The following is a 22,925-nucleotide window of genomic DNA, read 5'->3' as shown; positions in this document are numbered from 1 at the left end:
CAAGAACAAGAAACCATAGAAAATATGTTGTCAATAGCTATTGGGGGAAGTTTGGTGGGTGGTTATAAAGGTGTGTCTGAAACCCATGAGTCTCAAGGGGAAGATGATAGTCTACAGGAAGAGGGTAGGGAACTGGTGCCTATCAAAAATTTGGCACCAGAAAGTACTACTGGGGAACCACATGAGGGACCTGATCCCTCCACCCAAGAGGAGCCCTCTGCTTCTACTTGGGATGAAACCCCCTGTTCTCCACAAGAACCCCAAGTCAGTACTAATCCTGCTCTCTCTCCTCATTTCTATGCTGAGCCATTGACAATTGTTGTTCCTGAAATGAGATCTCTATCTAAGGATGAGAATGAGGATAGTAAAGAAGACTATGATAATATGGCTCTTACAAGCTTCATTAGTGTTAGGAGTAGAAAGGAAACTCCTAAGGAATCCACTCCTAAGAGGCCTACTACTAGGCTACAAAAGAAGGAAGTTTTTGAATCTATTCTTAGGCAAAACAAAGAAGAAAAGAAGAAGAGGAGATTGGTGAAGGATGGAAAGTTTGTGAATAAGAAGGTAGTGCATCCAGCACTTGTTGTGGACATTGATGATGAGGTGAATGAGGAACCTAGTTCCTTAGTTCGTAAGTCCTCCAAGAAACCTACAGTTCCAAAATCCTGGAAGGAGTCATCTGAGAGTGTGATGGAGTTTAGCAACGTTGAGGCTGAAAAGTCTGGTTAGAAGGTAGCTGAAGAGTCTAGTGAGAGAGTGGCTGAGGAGTCTGATGAGAAGGTGTCTGAGAAATTTGCAGACAAAGGGAAAAGTGTGAGGAGATCAGCGATAAGAAAAGCTGGTGAGGAACCCGGTTCCTCCAAAAGGGCCAAGCTGCGTGTAGACAAGGATGCAAGAAGAGAAAACTTAAGAAATCAAAAGGTGTTGTGGGAAGAACATTTGCCCCTAATATTCTGGACATGCCTAGTATGCGCCAACTAGTGAAGATTTGTAAATCTCAACAGTGGACACATTTGTTCATGGTAGAGAATCCTAAGGTGTATGAGGCAGAAGTGCACAACTTCTATGCTGATATTTTCATAGTGGATGATGACAACACCTGCATGAAGGTGAATGGGGTTGACTTTGTGATGGATGAGAGTGTCGGGAACCATCTTGGGAGTGCCTACTGGTGGCATATCCTCCATTAAAGGGAATTGTTCTTCAAACTTCAGAAATGCCATTTTGAAGGATAATGCAGTACAATATGGGGAGCAGGTACACAAGAAGGACCTCCTTCCAGTGTACCAATTGTTGTTTGAGATGGTTAACAAGGTTCTGCTCCCAAGTGTAGAAAGACATTCCATTACGTCACGAGCAGACATGCTTCTCATGGAAGCACTAGATGCCCACTCCACTATAAACTTGTCTGGCCTAATGATAGAGCATATGAAGAAAGTGGCGGATTTTAAGGATGATAATCATGGGTTTCCGTATGGTTTCCTACTCACCAAAGTATTTAACTACTTCAAGGTCCCCTTGGGAAAGGCTATAGTGGGTACTCGCAAGCAAACCATCTCCAAGACCACCTTAGAAGAGTGTGAGTATATCGATAAAAAGGGAGGGGCTGGCAGCACTTCCACTATCTCTCAACTCATCAACGCTCAAAATATTACCACTGAATAGATAAGGAAACTGAAGGCAAGGAATGCCATTCTCAAAGGTCAGCTCAGTCAGGCACCTAGTTCCAGTAGTTCACAAGGCACAGAGGTTGCCTGGCTGACGAAGGAAAATGTTGATCTGAGGAAACAGGTCGAAGACCTGAAAGAGAGGCTGCTTAACGAGCAGATGTCAGTAAATGCTCAAATGGACATCCTCCTTAGAACCCTTGCCTCTTCATATGTGCCTCCCCCTTCCAGTGCTCCCTAAAATCATTCCCTTCCTAGTGTCAAGTTCAAGTTGTCGGTCCTATGTGTTAATCCTTTTTGTTTGAATGTGTTTAGTGACTGGTACTTTTTTTGCTATTTTAATTTGTGGATGATTATGTAACAACTGGTACTGCTTCCTGCTTATTTTAAAAATTAATGAATATCTCGTCCTTTTGCTATGCATACTTGCTCTTACACTCTTTTTAGTCATATTTGTGTGCACACATATGGCATGAGTTAACCAGGCTAGACTTCTTTTTGCTTATTGCTTGTGTTTAATCTTTTTATGATGCCAAAAGGGGGGAAATGAATTGAGGGGGAACAATAGAGGGAACAAGTTCAAGGGGAATACAAGAAATATGCATGACACTCTGGTTCTCAGGGGAGTTTCAATTACAAGTTTTTCATCATCAAAAAGGGGGAAATTGATAGGTTATGTGGCCTGCTATGTTTTAATGATCTAACAAACTTTAAGAATCATATGGGGAACCTGTTTTACATCCTTAGGTGCTCAAGAACAACAAGTCTCAAATCGGGGACATGTCTCAACAATTCAGGGTCAAAGAAACGATAGAAGGAACAGATGGATATCAGTTCCCTTGCTGACTGTACTAAGTCAACTCCCCATAGTTGTAAAGCTGCTGCAACTGTTCCTCTACACGCACACAACAAGGCAAACAGTGCAGTAGTCACTTTATGGGAAATGCCTTTGTACCAAATATGCTTGCATCATCCAAGTGACATTACTTGGGTAATATTAACATGAAGCAAAGCAAAAATAAGTCACTTGCATATTCCATAATTGATCAAGCTTTCTCTAAAGTGTGTCAATCTTGCAAGTGACTCTCATGGCTTCAAGAAAAAAGAACAACATAACAAAGGACTAGTTTCCTGCATTGAGTCATTACATGTCCTTAGTTGTGTTGCACATTTGATAAAGTGATTTACTTGCAATTCCTACTTAGTTTAGTTAAGAAGCATTGTGTAGGAAACCGTTTATAAAACCATAAACCTTGTATTTGTGTCTTGGCTAGAGTTAGCCGAGTTGTAAGCTTTGTAATAAAGTTATTGCAAAGGGGCTTGTAATAGGGCTATTACAAGTTAGTAAGGGATTAAGAGTTTAATTACTAGGTTACAATAGTTTGTAATCTAAAATTTGCTCAGTAGTAAAGTTGAAATCCTACGAGTGTAGGTCGTGGTTTTTATTCCCGTGAGATGGAAGTTTTCCACGTAAAACTCCATTGTGTCATTTACTTACTGATGTGTGCGTGTGTTATGTGGGAACTAATAGAGAACCTGGTTCTCTATATAGTTTGGTGGACCCTTAGTTTCTATCAATTAGCCAAAGAGATACTACACATGAGACGCTAACAGTAAATAATATTAGTTTTAAAATAAATGTCCGTATTTGATACAGTTGCTTAGAAAAATAATTTAAAAGAGTAAAGAAGATGAGCTGAAACTCCACTGGAAGCCATTGAAGCTTGCTTGAGCTTGAATTCAAAAATTTAGATTTTTAAAATTGAAATTTATTTCAAATGAATGTTGTTGCAATAGATTGAGTACATCATAAAAGTTTGAATTTTAATTTTGGGATGATTAGATGAAATTTTGATGTGATTTTAATTGAAAATTTGAAGTAGAAGATGAATATGGAATAAGATGAGATGCGTATCCTCTTGTTTATTACCACTGTATTATTTGGCTGACATCCCATAAGTATTAAATGTGTAACAACAACAATAACAAACATAGTGAAATCCTACAAGTAGGATCTGGGGAGAGTAAAGTATACGCAGACCTTATCCCTAGCTTATGATGATAGAGACGCTCTTTCCGAAAGACCATCGGCTCAAGATAAGCGAAAATAAAGCAATAAACAGATAGTAGAAACAACAAGGTAATAAGACACGGAAGCAAATAGCGCAATGTGCAATAATAAAGATCTAAGAATATAAAAATATAAAAATAGAACCAATCCTACTGGAAATAATGACACGCCGTGTAATAGCAAGGGGCTAGGAATAGAAAAATACAAGACTAGTACTAATACCACTAAAAAACTAGAGGAAACTCTAGACCGTCTGTCAATCCACACCCCAAATCCTCGACCTCCACGCCCTCCTATCGAGGGTCATGTCCTCGGTAAGCTGAAGTAGATTCATGTCCTGCTTAATCCCCTCACCCTAATACTTCTTAGGCCTCCCTATACTCCTCCTCTGACCCGCCATGGTTAACCTCTCACACCAGATAACTGGGGCATCAGGGTCTCTGCTCTTCACATATCTGAACCATCTCAGCCTCGTTCCCACAACTTATTTTCTATGGGAGCCACGCCCACCTTATCCTTAACATATTTATTTCTAATCTTATCTTTCCTATTATGCCCATACATCTATTTCAACATCCTTATTTCAGTTACTTTTAACTTCTCGATATGAGATTTCTTGACTGGCCAACACTCGACTCTATACAAAATGGTCGGTCTAACTACCGCTTTATAGATATTACCCTTAAGTCTAAGTGGCACATTCTTGTCACACAAAATACCAAAAGCAAACCTCCATTTCATCCATTTCACTCTAATACGATGTGCGGCATCCTCGTCGATCTCCCTGGTACCCTGTATCATAGACCCAAGATATTTAAAACTATCTCTCCTAGGGATAACTTGTGTATCAATCTTCACGTCCACTTCTTCTTTATGTGCCCCAACAATAAACTTACACTCCAAATATTTTGTCTTCTTCCTACTCAACTTGAAACATTTAGACTCTACGGCCTATCTCCACATCTCTAGTCTAGCATTAACCCCACAATGCATCTCGTCAATTAGCACTATGTCATCTGCAAATAACATATACCATGATACATCTACTTGAATGTGTCGCATCAACACATCCATCGCCAGGGAAAATAAAAATGTGTTAAGAGTTGATCCTTGATACTACCCCATCACTACTGGGAATTAATCCAAGTCACCTCCCACAGTCCTCACTCGAGTCTTAGATCCATCATATATATCCTTAATCACCCTAATGTACGCTACCGGAACACCGCTAATCTCCAGACATCTCCATAAAACCTTCCTAGGGACTTTATCGTGGGTTTTTTCTAAGTCAATAAATATCATATGCAAATCATTCTTCCTCTCCCTATAATGTTCCGTCAACCTCCTCACTAGGTGAATGGCTTCTGCAATTGACCGTCCTGGCATGAATTCAAACTGGTTCTCCAAAATAGACACACTCCTTCTCGCTCTCCTCTCCATTGCCTTCTCCCAAAACTTTAAATGTATATCCATGTATACTTGTGTGTGAGATACATGTATCGCAAAGAAATTTCTAAACTCGATTTAAATATGAATTTTGACTCCAAATCAGTCCAAATCACCTCTACTCAAATTTTGCATATTTCCGCATCTATATATTCTCAACGAATTTCAACCATACCTATTAAAAAATTCTCCTAATTTTTTGAATGTTGCATATCATTGCTAATGAATTTTGAATCCAAACCAGTCCAAATCGTCTCCAATCTCCTCAATTTTTGTATATTGCATCATCTTTGTGTTATAATGAATTCCAACCATACCAATTAAAAAAATATATTTTTTGCCTAGGTTTTTTAAATGTTGTATATTATCAGTAATGTTTTGACTATTTTTAGTAGCAAGACATAATGACTAATTGTTGGTAAGTAGTGTCAATTTGTGGTTATTTCTATAGTTTTCTCTAAATTCTAATTAGTTGCCCGCTCGAGCCAAACTTTTAACACTTGCTGGTTAAAGACTAATTCTACAATTTTGAAGCAAAAAACTACTTCCAATAGGTACTGTTGGAGTTACATAAATTTTTGGCTGGAGATAGTTTAGCTAGTTGGGCCACAACCCATTATTCTTTATTGATTTGATCCGATTTTGTATTCTTTGTAATAATAGGCCCACTCTATAAATAGGGCTTAAAGAGCATTCTGGATGATTTTTGGCCTAATTTCAATACACAAATTCTCTCTCATTCGTTGTGCTCTCACTTCTCTCTAAAAACCCTAACTATGGCTTCATCAAATCCGATTAATCTCAGAATTTAACATGGTATCAGAGCCGGTAAATCATTGATCCTTCATCTTCTACACTCAGCGGTGTTGCCCCTCGTCGATTTAGTCTCTTTTGGTTTCTTAATCACTGGATTTTCTCATTTGTTTTTCGTTGGTCTTGCAGTTGGAGTTTTTCTTCTGGTTTTATTTGTTCTTCTAGTTTTTTCTGCTTGATTAGCTTAAAGCATCGTCAATTTCTACGAGATTCTTGTGATTCACCCACTCATCGGAGTTTTTGGAGGTTTTCTTCTAAGCTAGAGTTTCAGATCTGAACAATCTTCAAGGCCTTTTTACTTCTTCGGGTCGCGAAGAAGTTTGGCACACTCGTTCCTTATTTCTTTACATCTATTGACTTTTTTGTGATTAGGTGATTGTATGTTGTTATAAATTATTTTTTTAGAAACTTTCTGAAAATCATGGGTGATTCTAGTTCAAATACTGCTCCTTACGTTCATGAACTTACTAGTCCATTATCCCTCATTCCTTCCGATATCCCAGGCATATCTCTTGTTAGTGTATCCTTCTCTGGGACAGGTTTTGGGGGTTGGAAGCGTAATATGATAGTTTCTCTGTCCGCTAAAAATAAAATAGATTTTATAGATGGTTCATGCACTAAGCCTGATGAGACCTCTCCTCAGTATAGGCAATGGGATAAATGTAACAATATGGTTATATCATGGTTAACCAATTCCTTATCCCCGGACATTGCTGAGATTGTATAACATTCAGAGACAATTGAGAGTATTTGGAAGCAATTAAATAATATATATGAGACTGTTAGTGGTACCAAAGTCTTTGAGATTAAGAGAGATCCACTTACTAGGGATCCCCAGATGTTGCTTCCTACTTTAATAAACTTAAGAAACCTTGGGATGAGCTGGAGATCATGCGCAACAGTCATGCTAGTGCTTGTGCTGCTAAAGAAGGTCTCCGAAAAGAAAAGGAAGAAGATAAAGTTCATCAATTTCTAATGGGTCTAAATAAAATTTATGTAGGAGTTAGAAGCAATATCCTAATGATTCACTCATTGCCATCTCTTGATAATGTCTACAATATACTGCTCCAAGATGAAAAACAAAGACAAATCCTTCCAAATGCACAAGCGTATTCTGAGTCAGCCTCTTTCCATGCAAATTCCAACAAGTTTCCTCCTCAATTCTCATCTCAGCAACAATATCCACAGAAACTAAAATTTGATCAACCTAGTCAGAGATTCAATTCTGATCACAACAAGGTTTCACTGTTTTGCAAGTACTGCAAGAAGCCTGGTCATACAATTGAAAAACGCTATAAGTTGCATGGTTTTTCCAAGAATTTCAAGTTCACAAAGAGTAAAACATTTGGTACTGTTGCTAATGTTCAAGGGCAGTCTTTTGGGATTCCTGATCATATTTCTTCACATGATAAGGATTCACTAGTACCTGGTTTAACTAAAGATCAATATACTCAGTTGATGAGTCTGCTTCAGCAGTTTAGTCTCAATGAATCATCATCCCAACCTGCCATTATGGGTTCTGCAAATTTTGTTGGTAGTTCCTCTTCCTTGCCTATGTATTTGAATGGTAATTCTAATGTGTTCATGTTACTATTGTAGCTGGAAGGATATGGATAGTAGATTCTGGAGCCACTAACTATACGACTTCAAATAAAACCCTTATTTTCAACATTACTCCTCTTCCTATTCATTATCTTGTCTTTTTGCCTAATGGTTACAAAGTAAAGGTCACTTGTACTGGTTCTCTTACTCTGCTACCTTCCCTAACTCTTCATCATGTTTTATACATACCTACTTTTCACTACAATTTGATTTCAGTAAGTAAGTCGATTCCTCAATTCAAATGTTATATTTTATTCACATCGTATTCATGTATACTTCTACAGGGTCATTCTATAAAGAAGCTTCTGGAGCTTGGTAGAATGGACCATGGACTATACAAATTCTACTTTAACCAAGTTGCTTCTCCTGCACGCCTTACTTCTGATAATTTTGATAATTCTGCATCTATTTCCCATAATGTCATGGAAAGTATTAAACAATCTACTCCTATTGTTCCTGATTCACTTGTTTCTAGATTTAATACCATAGCAAAAGTAAATGATTCTCAATTGAATGCAAATATAGATGTTCTGGATTCTTTTCTTAATCATGTTTCATTACCACTTTGTAATAATCATTAACATATGAATAAAAATGATGTTCTTTGGCATCATAGACTGGGTCATGATCCTTTCAAATGAAAAATATACCTTCTATCTCCTCTAGTTTATCAGCAAAGCAATTTTTCATTTGTCCTATTTGTCCTTTAGCCAGACAACCCAGATTGTCCTTTCCAGATAGCTCTTCTCACTCTACTGCTTTGTTTCAACTTATACATGTTAACATCTGGGGGCCTTACCACACTCAATCCTATTCTGGGGCAAGATATTTTTTTGACTATAATTGATGATTATAGTAGGAAAACCTGGACACACCTGATGCACTCCAAAAGCTATGCCTTCAGCTTAATTAAGGTCTTTATAGCAACGGTTAAAATCCAATTTTAACTTCCCATAAAAATCATTAGGAGTGACAATGCCTTTGAACTTGGCTCTTCTAATTCAGCCCTTCAGTTCTTCTATGAAATTGGGATCATTCATCAAACCATCTACCCTCACACCCACAATAAAATGGGTGGTAGAGAGAAAACACAAGCATATCCTTGAAACTTCAAGAGCTTTATTGTTTCAATCCAAACTTCCCACCAAATTTTGGGGTGATTGTGTTTTAACAGCAACCTACCTTATAAATAGGTTTCCCTCTTCAGTTTTGTCTAACGAAATACCATTTGAAGTCTTATATGCCAGTCCACCTTCATACTCCCACTTGAAACTTTTTGGGTGTCTATTTTATGCCACTGCGCCAAATACTATAAGGATAAGTTTCAACCAACAGCTCTCCCTTGTGTTTTCATTGAGTACCCCTATACTAAGAAGGGTTATAAGCTATACAATTTGCATATTAAATCAGTTTTGTTCTCCAGAGATGTTATTTTCCATGAATCTGTATTTCCTTATCAATTGGTATCCTCTACTCCACCTTCTTCCATTCCTCTATTCTCTTCTGATGCTGCTTCTGATTTGCCTACTTTTATTCCTACTACATCTTCTTCTCCTTCTGTCATCATTCCAGCTGTTTCACATGTACCTACTCCTTCTCCATCTGATCCTTCTCATTCAACTCCTCCAATACCTATTCCTGATCCTGCTCAGTCAGCCCCTCCAACTCAACCTACTCTTTCACTTAGAAAGAGTTCTAGAACCCACCAAATCCCATCTCATTTGAGAGACTATGTTGTAAAACTTCCTCCTTCTGTTTCTTCCTCCACTCCTTCCTCCTTTTCTGCTACACAACATGATCTAGTAGAACCACATTCCTACACTCAGGATGTTGCAGCCCTTCCTGGCAAGAAGTTATGGACAAAGAGTTTGAAGCTTTAGAAGCCAGCCAAACTTGAAAAATTGTGGAACTCCCTGCTAGTAAATTCCATAGGTTGTAAATGGGTCTACAAGATTAAATATAAATTTGATGGTAGTGTGGAAGGATTCAATGCTAGATTGGTGGTTAAAGGCAACACTCAGGTATAGGGGATTGATTTTAATAAAACCTTCTCCCCTATTGTCAAGATGTACACTGTGAGATGTCTGATTGTTGTTGCAGTAAAGAAGACATAGCCTTTGTTCCAACAAGATGTGAATAATGCCTTTTTGCATGGTGACTTAGATGAGGAGGTCTATATGAAACTTTCTCCTAGGATTTCTCCTCCTTCTACCTCTTCCAATTCTGCCCCTTTGGTATGCAAACTTCAAAAATCTCTTTATGGGCTTAGACAAGCCTCTAGACAATGATATACAAAGTTATCACAAGTTCTTTGCTCTAGAGAATATACTCACTCCTTGAATGATTATTCATTGTTTGTTAAGAAAAATGAGACTCTACTATTTTCATTGTTGTTTATATGGATGACATCATACTAACTGGGGATGATTTATCTGAAATTTCTGCTCTTAAGTCTTTCTTGGATGCTCAATTCAGAATTGAAGACTTGGGACTCCTTAATTACTTTTTGGGAATTGAGGGTTTTTATCACAGTTCAGGTGTTGTTTTGCATCAAAAGAAGTTTATCACTTATTTGCTTGCTGAATACCACTATTCTGATATTTTTGAGGTTGTTAGTCCATTAGACACTTCACATAAATTGCATTTTGATCTTAGTGATTTGATGCCAACCTGACAAATATAGGAGCTTGGTCGGAAGCTGAATTACTTAACTCATACTAGGCCAAACCTGTGTTTTACTATCCAACATCTAAGTTAATTTTTACAGGCCCCTAGAATTTCTCACATGACTGTTGCCTACTTGCCTTACATGTTTTAAGGTACTTGAAGGGTACTCTTGATCATGGGGTGTTTCTCAATAATTCCTCTGATTTTTCTTTGTTAGCTAGTTGTGATAGTGATTGGGCTGCATGCCCAGCCTTTAAGAGGTCTGTTACTGGGTTTTGCATACATTTAGGTGGTAGTTTCATTAGTTGGAAGTCTAAGAAGCAGCCTATTATTTCTTTATCCTCTGCTGAAGCTAAATACAGAGCCATGAGTAAGGTGGTTGCAGAATTGGCTTGGGTTGTCAGGTTATTAGCTGATCTGGGTGTTTCTTTTTCTACCTTGTTCCTCTGTTATGCGACAGCCAGGCTGCAATGTACATAGTCAAAAATCCTGTATTTTATGAGCGTACTAAACATATCGAAGTGGATTGCACTTCATTCGTACCAAGTTAGCTGATGGGCACATTTCTTTGTCTCATGTTCCTACTTCTTCTCAAATGGATGATATTCTTGCTAAGTCCTTGACAGGGTTGGAGCATCGCACTTTATCTGGCAAGTTGCACCCTCCAACTTGAGGGGGTGTTGGAGTTACATGACAACCGGACATTTTGAGCTGCATATAGTTTATATAGTTAGGCCACAGGCCCATTATTCTTTATTTATTTGATCTGATTTTGTATTATTTGTAATAATATGCCCACTCTATAAATAGGGCTTAGAGAATATTTTGGATGATTTTTGGCCTACTTTTCAATATACAAATTGTTTCTCATTTGTTGTTCTCTCACTTTTCTTTAAAAATCCTAACCATGGCTTCATTAAATCCGGTTAATCTCCAAAATTAACAGCTACCAGGTGAAATAAAAAGGCTCATCAACTGTATCTCAAACCTACTCTAGATATTCCAAATGACTTTCAAAATCTCACTTTCAGCAAGGAAAAATATATCTTCAATTCCAAAGTTATGTGAACTACAAACTATTTCAATGCTCTATCCAAATCAAAAAAAAAAAATTGATTATAAGAAATAGAACAACGTTCAGTAAAATTCAAAAGATGGTGAATTTAAAAAGAATAATAGTATTTTCGAAGTAAAATACAACACTTGAAAAATTCAGCTCTAAAAGAAGAAGAAAAATAACGAATTATGTGTGAGAGAGATGTGCATTTCATATGCATTGATATATACATTATAAAGCAACCTTAACATAAAGCATAATTGATTATAACAGTGTTTTAAAGGCGTTTTTGGGACGAGCCTCAAGGCGAGCCCTGGGGGAGGCACACCAAAAATGCCCCGAGGCGATGGTAGGGGCGAAAGTCTTAAGAGGCGTATGCCCAGCAATTCGGGGCGTACGCCCGAGCACTAAGGCGGATTTTTGTAGTGAGGCGTAAGCCCAAGAGACTTTTTTAAATTAAAATAAAATTTGCTGAAAAAGTCCTTAATATAATACTCAAATTTTCAAAAGTCATCTTTTAATTACTTAAAAGTTTTAAAAAGGAACTGCAACATTAAATTTAAAAATCAAAACCTTATTTTATTGCTAGAACCCCTAATTTATGGTCTTTCCCAAATATTTATCTTGTCCAATAGTATGCTACTATCTCCCAAAAGCGACGAACAATTAATATTTTTGTTTTTGGCAAATAAAAAGAAAACTCAATCTCCTCCATAGCAGTAAGTTCAAAGTTCAAATCGTAGGTTAGTCATCCTTTTTGTTCCTCCACATAGAAAACTTTATTATTTTCAACTCAAGTTACTTGTGCTTGTAAGCAACGTATAATCGATTGTTTTGACTAGTTTTTTGGGGGGATGAAGCACATCTATACATATTTTTCACTTATTTATAGTTTTATTCAATTTTTATGCAATTTTACCTCTTTAAAAGTATTTACTGTAATTATACTATTTTATGAAATATAAAAAATTAAATATCTGTGGGGCTTATGCCCCGTTCCTCGGGACTTACACCTCGCTGAGGCATATGTAAAACGTCTCGCCTTACGCCCACGCTTTTTAAAACACTGATTATACACAACGTATATTCTTTATAAATATAGTGTGTATATAAAATACACCGAGTATACATAAATTATACGTCAAATATAAACTCTGGATACGCTGGTGAATTCAATAGATATAAACACGTAAATGTAGGAGCCGTCAGCCGGATCAACCAACAAATGATAGGACAGAGAGAAGGGCTCATTGACTAATCAGTGATCCCTGGGCCATGTCCCTACGGATTGGTTGAAGTGTAGAAATTCTCTTTTAATTTTCTTTCTACTCCGAGTAAAATTTCGTTCTTGTTGTGTGAATTAGACCCAATCGTGCCGAGTAAAGCTTCAACCTTGTTGAGTGAATAAGAGTTAAGACCCGATCGACCTTATGAGCTTGTCAGGTTTTTCACCATCTATTTTTCCTCAAATATGTGAGACTGTGCAATTATAACAGTGTCATTCCAAAGCTCTGTTTTAGCAAATGAACACCAGTTAGCTCGTTTTATAGCTTTAAGAAAATGATTAAGTTTTAGCCCCAAACTTATGGAAGATAGTGGCATTACTAACCCTCAATATGGCATTTTCATAGACTTCTTCAGTCATTGATTCACATTCTCACTGAAGCTAAAATGGCAAATTCAATCATATGATACAGAAAATTTCGGACAACATAAAACTTTCCAAGCACAAAGCAAGAAGCTAGTTTATTTAGATTCAACAGTGACAAATCTATGTTACAAGTTCTGATCAATTCAAAAATACTTCTGTTCTATTTCTCACAAAGACAACAAACATAGGGATGCAAAAGGAAAGCTTGAGAACATTACTGCCAAGTTTATCAGTTTAAAGGAATAGGAATGTATTTTTGTTCAACCATGTTAAAAGTTTGGCTCCTTTTAAGTCAACTTGTGAATGGTTTTCATATCAGCAGCTTCCTGGATAGTCCCCTTCTCAACATGGTCCCACCACTTGAACAAGAAGTTGTCGACGACTAGTCTGAACCAAGGAGATAGCTTCAAACCGTCCTCACCTGCATCTGCTTTCCTCAAAAGTTCTTTCAGTTGTTCTTGGTTCACATATTTGATATCAGCAACTTCATCCGGGTTCGGGTTCACATTAACATCACGGACGATGAATAGAAGATAATCAACTGCAATAAAAAGGGAAGGATAAACCACGAGTTATACCTATTCTACCCTATGCAACCTACATTCTAGCCGGTCTGTGAGACCAAAAGCAGCAATAAATGTTTTATACCAGTAAATCCCTAGCAAAAAATGGAAAGTAGTTCTACAATGCTATATGCGCTAAGATTCAAGTACAAAGAAGATGAGTTATTACGTTCATGCTCTCCCCACTTTCCATCAGATGGTGCCTTGTAAAGCATACGGCCCAATGGCGTGAACTGGTCAACTGGGACATCTTCAGCTGGAATACCCAATTCATCAAGAAGCTTCCTTTGTGCTGCGTTTCTTACACCTAAAGTTTGAAATTATGGCGTAGAATTTAGATAGAGTTAATTAGAAGTTATGATATAGAATGAGGTAAACAAGATGGGGTAAAAAGTAGAATTTCAGCTCAAAAAACATACCAAGAGCATTCTCCTCAATTAGCTCAGACTCTCGGTAGAGCGGATGGCTGCAGCATGTGTTCGTCCATACCAAAGGAAAGGTTACCTTTGTTGCAGATCGTTGCTACACATAGAACGCGACAATAACATATATTAAGCATTTTAATCTTCGAAAGCTACAACAATGCATCTCAACTACAATAATTTGACAACTTATGACTGCTTATTTTATAGCTTGTGTCAATACTAATATTCTAATATTGAGATGATATCTGACAATACCAAGAACTCCTGCCAGTGTACTACGTAATCATTCAGCAAATTACTTCTATCAGCCTTTTCTGTAACAATTTGTACTGAAAGAAAAACTAACAACTGAGGTCTTTTGACAGCAATTACACTACAACACTTGCACCTTATATATGCCACATACCTGAAGAAGAAGCTCATACTTCGAGTTGAAAAGAAATACACTGAAAGCTCTGTGCAGCAAATTCAAAGATTCAATCCTTTCCATCAAATGACCTGCACATCAATAGTGGATTATTTGGGCAAAAATATGAGACATATAAAAACAATGATCATATAAACAAGAATGTGATGCTTTCTCCTCTTTTTTTTGTCCCGGTTGTGAGTGGAAATCAGAGAAGTTCTCCTCTCTTACTATTTTCGTGGCAGCTAAAAGCTGAATGTGAAATAGTAGTCATCCTTTCATCCTCTCTTAATCATATCCTAGAGTTTACTTTTTTCTAATCTAGAGTTTACTTAGCTACAACAACAACAACAACAACAAAAACCCCAGTGTAATCCCATAAATGGGGTCTGGGGAGGGTGGTGTGTACGCATAAAATCCACACCTTTGATTACCAGATATATAAACACAAAAGAGAAAAAAGTTTACTATTCTAATCTTTCTATATAACCTTTCACTCAGGAAACAAATGCGAGGGACGTGTTTTCATGTTCCTTTCTGTACAATAAAACACTTCAGTCAGTGCAATATGAGTGCAGCAGATCTAGTACTGCTGCATGCCCTTCTATTCATCCACTCTATAATACCCATCCTTCTATAGGAACAAAGAATTGTCACCAAATAGCCACCTGATAAAGTTAAAGAATCTGGACTTCCTCGACTCTTTACGAGACTTTTCCAAGTGATGCAAAGTTAATAATTGTCGATAATTAAGCTCTTTAGAGGTTATTTGGGTTAACTCAAATTTTCACAGCATAAAGTTCCAACTAGGTCAGCCTAGCTAATAGGTCTCCTAAATTTATCTAAGCAGTTAGATAAAATTGGTAGAAGAATAAAGCAGAGATCTCTCCAAAAAGGACACTGTTAAATTATATGACCACCTAATCGGCTAATCCAAAAGCTTAAACGGGTAAAAAATTGTTGTCTTATTTATTATTTAGTGGCTGCTATAATATTGGTATAGTAGTTGTGACTCATTCACACTATATACATTTGGCTTCCGCAACAATTGGTATCATAGCCAAGGTTTGTCTGAGTATGCTCTGTGGTCGCAGCATAGTCTGATCTTCCACTACCAGAAAAGATTTATCTTGGTAACTGAGTCAAGGTTCTGTCTGAGTATGCTCTCTGATTGCAGTTTAGTCTGATCTTCCGCACCAGAAAGGAAATAATCTTGATTTGTGTTGTCAGCTATTAAATAATATTTGTGTCAAAATGGGAGACAATAAACAAGAAGAATCTACATGTAGATTCTTCTTGTTTATTGTCTCCCATTTTGACACAAATATTATTTAATAGCTGACAACACAAATCAAGATTATTTCCTTTCTGGTGCGGAAGATCAGACTAAGTTGCAACCACAGAGCATACTCAGACGGAACCTTGACTCAGTTACCAAGATAAATCTTTTCTGGTGTGGAAGATCAGACTATGCTGCAACCACAGAGCATATACAGATAGAACCTTGGCTATGATACCAATTGTTGTGAGGGGTCGTCCTCAAATTCTGATACCAATTGTTGCGGAGAGACAGTGGCTTGTGCAACCTCAATTGTAGCTGATGGTGTTCCTACCACTTATAAAGACGTAATCCAAAGTTCAGAAGAAGATAAGTGGAGGATTGCCATGAATGAAGAAATGCAGTCCCTTCATCAAAATCGCACATGGAGATTGGCCAATCTTCCAAAAGGAAAGAAAGCAATTGGGTGCAAATGGGTATTGGCAAAGAAAGAAGGATTTCCTAACCAAGTAGATGTTCGCTACAAAGCAAGATTGGTGGCCAAAGGATATGCTCAAAAAGAAGGAATTGATTATAATGAGGTGTTTTCTCCAGTCATGAAACACTCCTCCATTAGAGTTTTGTTGGCTTTGGTAGCATAGATGAATTTGGAACTAGTTCAGTTAGATGTAAAAACTGCATTTTTACATGGAGACTTGGAAGAGGAAATCTATATGACTCAGCCAGAAGGACTCAAAGTTGTTGGAAAGGAAAATATGGTGTGCAAACTTGAAAATTTGTTGTACGGATTGAAACAATCTTCTAGACAATGGTACAAATGATTTGACAAGTTTATGTTGCGACAAGGGTACAAGAGAAGCAAATACGATCATTGTGTGTATTTGCGCAAGCTTAAAGATGGTTCCTTTGTATATCTTGTCCTATATATTGATGATATGTTGATAGCTTCCAAGAATTCAAAAGAAATTGATAAGTTGAAGATTCAATGAAGAAGGAGTTCGAGATGAAAGACCTGGGTAAGGCAAAGAAAATTCTTGGCATGGAGATAATAAGAGATAGACGTTCAAAGAAACTATGTTTATCTCAGAAAGAATATTTGAAGAGAGTACTACTGCGTTTTGGCATAGATGAGAAGACTAAGCCAGCTAGTACTCCACTTGCTCCCCATTTTAAGCTAAGTACTACTATATCGCCAAAAGATAAAGCTGAACGGGAGTAATATGTCAAGGGTACCATACGCAAATGTTGTTGGTAGCTTGATGTATGCAATAGTCTGCACGAGACCTGACATTTCACAAGTTGTTGGAGTTATTAGCAAATATATGCATAATCCAGGGAAGGAGCATTGGCAAGCTGTGAAATGGATTCTACGATATATTCATAATACTGTAGATGTTGGGTTAGTTTTTTAGCAGGAAGGCAATCGGTCTATAGTTGGATATTGTGACTCAAATTTTGAGGGTGATCTGGACAAAGGAAGATCAACTACTAGTTATGTGCTTACTTTTGCAAAGGCACCAGTTTGTTGGAAGTCCACTTTGCAGTCAACAGTTGCTTTGTCCACAACAGAGGCAGAGTACATGGCTATTACAGAGGCTGTGGAGGAGGCAAATTGGCTTTAGGGGTTGCTAAAAGAGCTTGGTATTGGACAAAAAAGTATCACAATTTTTTGTGATAGTCAAAGTGTTATTCAATTAGCGAAGAACCAAGTTTATCATGCAAGGACGAAGCACATTGATGTTCGGTATCATTTCGTACGAGAAATCATAGAGGAAGGTGGAGTCACGGTGAAGAAAATTCATACTACAGAGAATCCTGCTGATATGCTGACAAAAGTGGTGATTGCGGTCAAGTTTCGACATTATTTGGATTTGATTAACATTGTTGAATACTGAAGATTGACGATGAAGACACAACCAAAATTTGTTATTGAGAGAAATTGAAGATGTGAAATTTTACCTAGGTGGAGATTTGTTGAAGATGTCAAAGTCCCACATCGGGAATTTGGCAATTTGGTTGGGAATTTTTGAATACTGAAGATTGACGATGAAGACACAACCAAAATTTGTTATTGAGAGAAAATTGAAGATGTGGAATTTTACCTAGGTGGAGATTTGTTGAAGATGTCAAAGTCCCACATTGGGAATTTGGCAATTTGGTCGGGAATTTTCCCTATAAAAGGGGAGGCCTAATGTTTAGGATTTAACACACACCTCTCATTTGCCTTCTCATCTTCTTAAGGCATTTGTATCTTCTCTCTCTTTAGTATTATTTCACTTGTATTTTTAGAGTGGAATAAATTATTGGTCGTGTCTGAAGAAGTAGGCAAAAATTGGCCGAACCTTGTAAATTTTGGGGTTCCTTTTTTGGTGTCTTATTGTCTTATTTATTATTTAGTGGTTGCTATAACTTTGGTATAGTAGTTGTGACTCTTTCACACTATATACATTTGGCTTCCGCAACAGAAAGGAGACATTTATTTTTCCTATTTCAGGTCAACATGCTCCCCTCATGTGGCCAAATTCTCTTCTATGCGCTAACCAACTTGAAATTCTGTCTGCTGCGCCATATTGAATAGTGTAGCCAACTCATTTAAACATTTAAACAGTTTGATAGAGGACTTATTTATTTATCTTAGATTTGCAAAAGACGCCATCATGATTTAGTTGAAACTGCCCGGGAAAGAAAGTGCATCCAGCACTAAGGCAGGGGGGCAGAAAGAGACTGTTTAACAACAATGCGCAGAGAAAGAATACACCATATATTCGCTGAATACAAAAATCAGCAAAAAGAAAAATCATTATGAATTATCTGCCTTTTATTTTTGAAAGTGACAAAGATGTTGTCTGATTCAATAGTTGCTATCACCTAAAGAAGATAAGCACCGAATTGGAAGTTGTGGTTTTTTCACTTTATAAAGGGATCTAACATATGAATGAAGTTAGAAAATTTGTAAATTCTAGATTATCCACCACCAAACTACCTTGATTGCATTTACCTAACATGAAATGGCATTGACAATTTGTCATTGAATTACGGAAACCTTCAATATCAAAATTCAGCCACCTAGGAAACTACACAAGAAGATAACAAACCAGTACAGTTCCAAAGACAAAGCAAAAATCTGAACTTACAATTGTACTTGGTGTCATGCCCAACAACCTGGTCATTCTCATCCACCAAAATACATCTGCAAGAGTTAAAGAAGAGAAAGTGTAAAACCAGGAGAAAACCGTAAGAAAGTTGCTGAAACTCTATCAATGCAGATCAAACATTGACGACAAGAAGTTGAAAGAAAATCCAGAACAGATTGGCTTTCTGAGTCATGAAATTTGCGACTTAAGTTCACAAAAGCACAGAGGCGGAGCTAGTTTATGAAGTGCGGGTTCAAACGAACCCAATAGCTTTTGCTTAGACCCTGTATTTATATTAGGAAATCCATTAAATATGTCTGTATATTAAATTACGAACCCAATAACTACAATGAGCTATGGGTTCGTATGCAAGTCCAAAGCTCATAAACTTCAAATCTTGGCTCCAATTAAAGAGGCAAAAATTAGATCTGATCTTGCATGTAGAATAGCAATCTTCCTTAAATTTAGAAAGTCAAGTATTTTCTCCCAAATATAAGAAACGAATAGCAGGTACGGCATAACTTATAATTAAAACAATAGCAATCCAATTGCAATTCATTGATGTCGCAAACAAAACAACAAAGCAACTCTCCTATCCTAAATCTTCATAGTAATTTCACATTAAATCTGAATCCAATACCAACAACAAAAAAAACAACAGAAGACCTAGTGTAATTCCACAAGTGGGGTATGTGAAGGATAGTGTGTACACAGACCTTACGTCTACCCAGTGGCGGAGCCAGAATTTTTATTAAGGGGTGTCAAAATATATAAAAGTAAACATATCAGAAAATTAAGGGGAGTCAATATATAGTATATATAAATATAAATTTTTTTTACCTACCTACACAGTATATTTTTCCCGCAAAGGGGTGTCATTTGACATCCCTTCCTAAAGGTGGCTCCGCCACTGCGGCCCTACCTTGAGAAAGTAGACAAATCTGAATCCAATACCACATATTAAATTGTGTTGGGCATGAAAGTATATACGCTCAACTAAAGAATGTGTTCTTTGATGAAATCATTTTCTAGTGTTTGGTTACTTTGAATTAAAATGTTATGAAAAATCCTTCGATGAAAAGGAGAAAAATGACTTTTGTCACTTATGGAGAGTAGTAGTTTTCCTTTATAGATATCTTTAATTCTTACTTCATATAACTTGCTTCTGTCAATACATTGACATTCTTTGTTAACTTTTGATAACTATATGATCATGCCTTATTGTATAACTTGTACGATTTTCACACATGACCAGTTTTATGCCCAATCAATCAAAAGCCAGAAAGATCTAGAAAATGATTTTAAGTTATAAAAAAAACACCATATGCCTATTAATTAATCTAAATGAAAAATCAATCAACCAATTTCAAACAAGCTGAGGTTGGCTGTAAGAAACTTCTGTATCTGTTCTGCTTTACTGAAGCTCAATTTCATTCTAATAATTGTAACTAACTAAACATTCTGTCTAAAAAAGCAAATTGGAGGTTCTAGACATGCTCTAAATCTGAGACGTATCCCACATTGACATACAAGTAGACTTTCTAGCAAAAATCAAACAATTAGTATAAGGGAGGAGAGAGAGAGAGAACGAACTCGTCTTCAAACATGAGACGGCGTTGGACAGCGTCCATATTGGCATCAGCTTCAACATCACCCATTTTGCAGAAATATAGTGAGATTTTGATTGGAGAAGGAGTGAGAGTAATGGGTGAAGAAGAAGAAGAAGTTATAGGAGAAGATTTAAGGTGACAGGTTTGAATAAGATGGCTTAGACCTTTGTTGTTATTGGAGTTTCCGCCATCATTTGTTGATTATTCCCCTTTTGTTATTATCCATCCTTACATTATTCCCTACCTTGACCATTACCTAATTCTGTCACTTACTAAAAAATACTCCAACTTTGGTAACAAATTTAACAAAATGGTATAACCAAAAAAGAAAAATAAGAAGAAATGATTTATTACACTAACTTTCCTCTAATAATAGGAGTTAGGCAAAATATTCGTAAATAAGATTAGTGTTACAAAGGGAAACTTGAGAAGAGGTTTTTGAAATTATTCAAAAAAAATGTTCAAGTAAAAATCATCACTAAAAAGAACAAAAATGAAACATAACAATTGCGAATGAGTAAACCTGCATTTTCCAATTGAATTGTCTTTCTTTTCTAATTTTGATCGAAAAAATCACTAGTGCCTGTAAACTACCGAGATGTCTTATTCAATGATAATACTAGTGCTGTTTAGCTGATATTTTCTTACTACGCATTCACTATTTTCGGTCAAAGTCAAGTTTGGCATATTGTAGTTATTTATCTATGTGATGCCTGCAAAAGAAAAGGAATACAACTCTAGATTAACTATAGTCCGCTCGTTTTATGTGTTGATATCTGATTAGATGTGCAGTTTAAAACAAGATTTTTATTTTTAAGCACAATTATAGATGAAATAAATTTTAAATTAATTTTTAAAATATTAAAAGTGCTTTCCTTGAATAGGCTAAAAATGAAAGAATGACAAGTAAAATGAAATACAGAAATGACAAAAATCTGAAAAAGAAACGTGCGCCATCACGTGCCAGATTCATTTCCTCTATCCTGTTGTTAGATTCATGAAATAAATCCAGTCAACTGAGGACACCTATACCAACAACATTGGGGGTCCACATAAAACTTATACCTAGATTCTCCACTTTATTTCTTTTTTGTATTTTGTTTAATTTAATACTCCTACTTAAAAAGTTAAAACTTATTCCTTTGTTTTGGTAATAATCAGAAATAATTTTGAGTTAAACTTAATTTTCATTTTATCAGACAACAACTATAATATTATATCAAGAAGTATTAAATTTGATTGCATATTAGAATTTTGTAGTTGTTATGATTTATTCCATAAAAGAATTTATAAATGAGAACATATTTGAAAGTACAAGAGGGGGGGTGAATTGTTTATTTTTTAAACTTAATTGTTATTTGTTGACTAGTTTCTCAATTAGTCGACTAGATGTAATAACTAGATAACAGTAACGACAGAATTTAAGATGCTGAAATTAAATGCAGGAATTAAAGACACCAGAATTTTTATACTGGTTCGGATTCAATGTGAATCCTAGCCCAGTCCCCTTGGGTTGCAAGGTAGTTCTTTTCAGTGAATGAGTTTCTTCGAGTACAAAGAGGATGGTGTGATCTACACCGATAGCTCAATTCCTATATCACTCATTTCTTTTGATACAATGCCTTACCAGTGTTGTTCTCTCTTTCTTCTCTAACTTGTTACACAGGAGATCTTAGCAGAGCTACAATGTTTGTTGGTAGTAGAACAAAGAAAGGGTGTTTAGTTCGATCAAAATATATTTTGCAAAAGTGTGATTACAAGTTTAAATACTTTGAGAGAGGCTTGAATTCTAGAGAGATTTGTCAACCCAAGAGATTTGATCATTGGAAAGAGATTGATTCTTTCCAAGAATAAGGTTATTCCGCAATGGGTCTAACTGACGGGAAGCTTTAAAATATTTTCCCTTGTGCGCTATCCCGGAATCTTGATCCTTCCAGATTTAGACGCTTGATTGAATATTCTGCAAGATCTTCGATATACTTGATTTATTTGATTCTTTTAGTTTAGCCTTGATTGATTCGGTCAGTATTAATTTCTTCCTTTAACCACGTTTGCTTTCCTTGATTGCCTCTGATTGATTCCTTCAATCTTGTATGACAATTCATACGTTCCTTGATCATTGCTGATTGATTTTTTCAATCTTGAATGTTATCTTTGAGTTCTTATACAAAAAGCAAATATATTATTTTTATCATTAAAATCAGATCTAACAATATTTGCAACCCCAAAAGGCACAATAAGTTGGCATGTGCATGTAACATGACTTTTAAAGTTAGGATATCATATGTGTGGCTCAAAAACATTTATTACACAAACATAAGATCTCTGCAAATTATGCATCAAAACAGTATTATTAATTTTTTTAAAAGGAATTTCTACGGTCAAACCACTCTATAACAGTCTCATTTGTTTCGGATATTTTTAGATGTTATAGCAAACTGCTGTTATAGAAAACATATATTATAATAGAGCATGAGATTTGGTTCTGAAAAAATTTAACTTTTATAGAGTAATGTTATATAAGGATATTGTTA

General features: G+C 36.3%; 2 protein-coding genes across 2 annotated transcripts; both read right to left on the bottom strand.

Moving 5' to 3' along the window:
- Positions 1-4,875: 4,875 nt before the first annotated feature.
- LOC142166046 (uncharacterized) lies at positions 4,876-5,211 on the bottom strand. The gene has a single exon (XM_075224457.1). The coding sequence runs from the start codon at positions 5,209-5,211 to the stop codon at positions 4,876-4,878; it is 336 nt and encodes a 111-aa protein (XP_075080558.1).
- Positions 5,212-13,042: 7,831 nt separating this feature from the next.
- Positions 13,043-20,474, bottom strand: LOC107808635 (isopentenyl-diphosphate Delta-isomerase I-like). Its single transcript, NM_001325826.1, has 6 exons — positions 20,375-20,474; positions 18,782-18,837; positions 14,369-14,460; positions 13,957-14,059; positions 13,707-13,844; positions 13,043-13,515 (listed from the first exon to the last, which is right to left on the bottom strand). The coding sequence occupies exons 1-6, from the start codon at positions 20,437-20,439 to the stop codon at positions 13,262-13,264; spliced, it is 708 nt and encodes a 235-aa protein (NP_001312755.1). The 5' UTR covers positions 20,440-20,474; the 3' UTR covers positions 13,043-13,261.
- Between the last annotated feature and the right edge of the window lie 2,451 nt (positions 20,475-22,925).

Source organism: Nicotiana tabacum, chromosome 11 (genome assembly GCF_000715075.1).
Source record: "Nicotiana tabacum cultivar K326 chromosome 11, ASM71507v2, whole genome shotgun sequence".
Taxonomy (NCBI): Eukaryota; Viridiplantae; Streptophyta; class Magnoliopsida; order Solanales; family Solanaceae; genus Nicotiana; species Nicotiana tabacum.
Note: the sequence above shows the minus strand (reverse complement) of the source record. Positions and strands in the feature narration are given on the sequence as shown.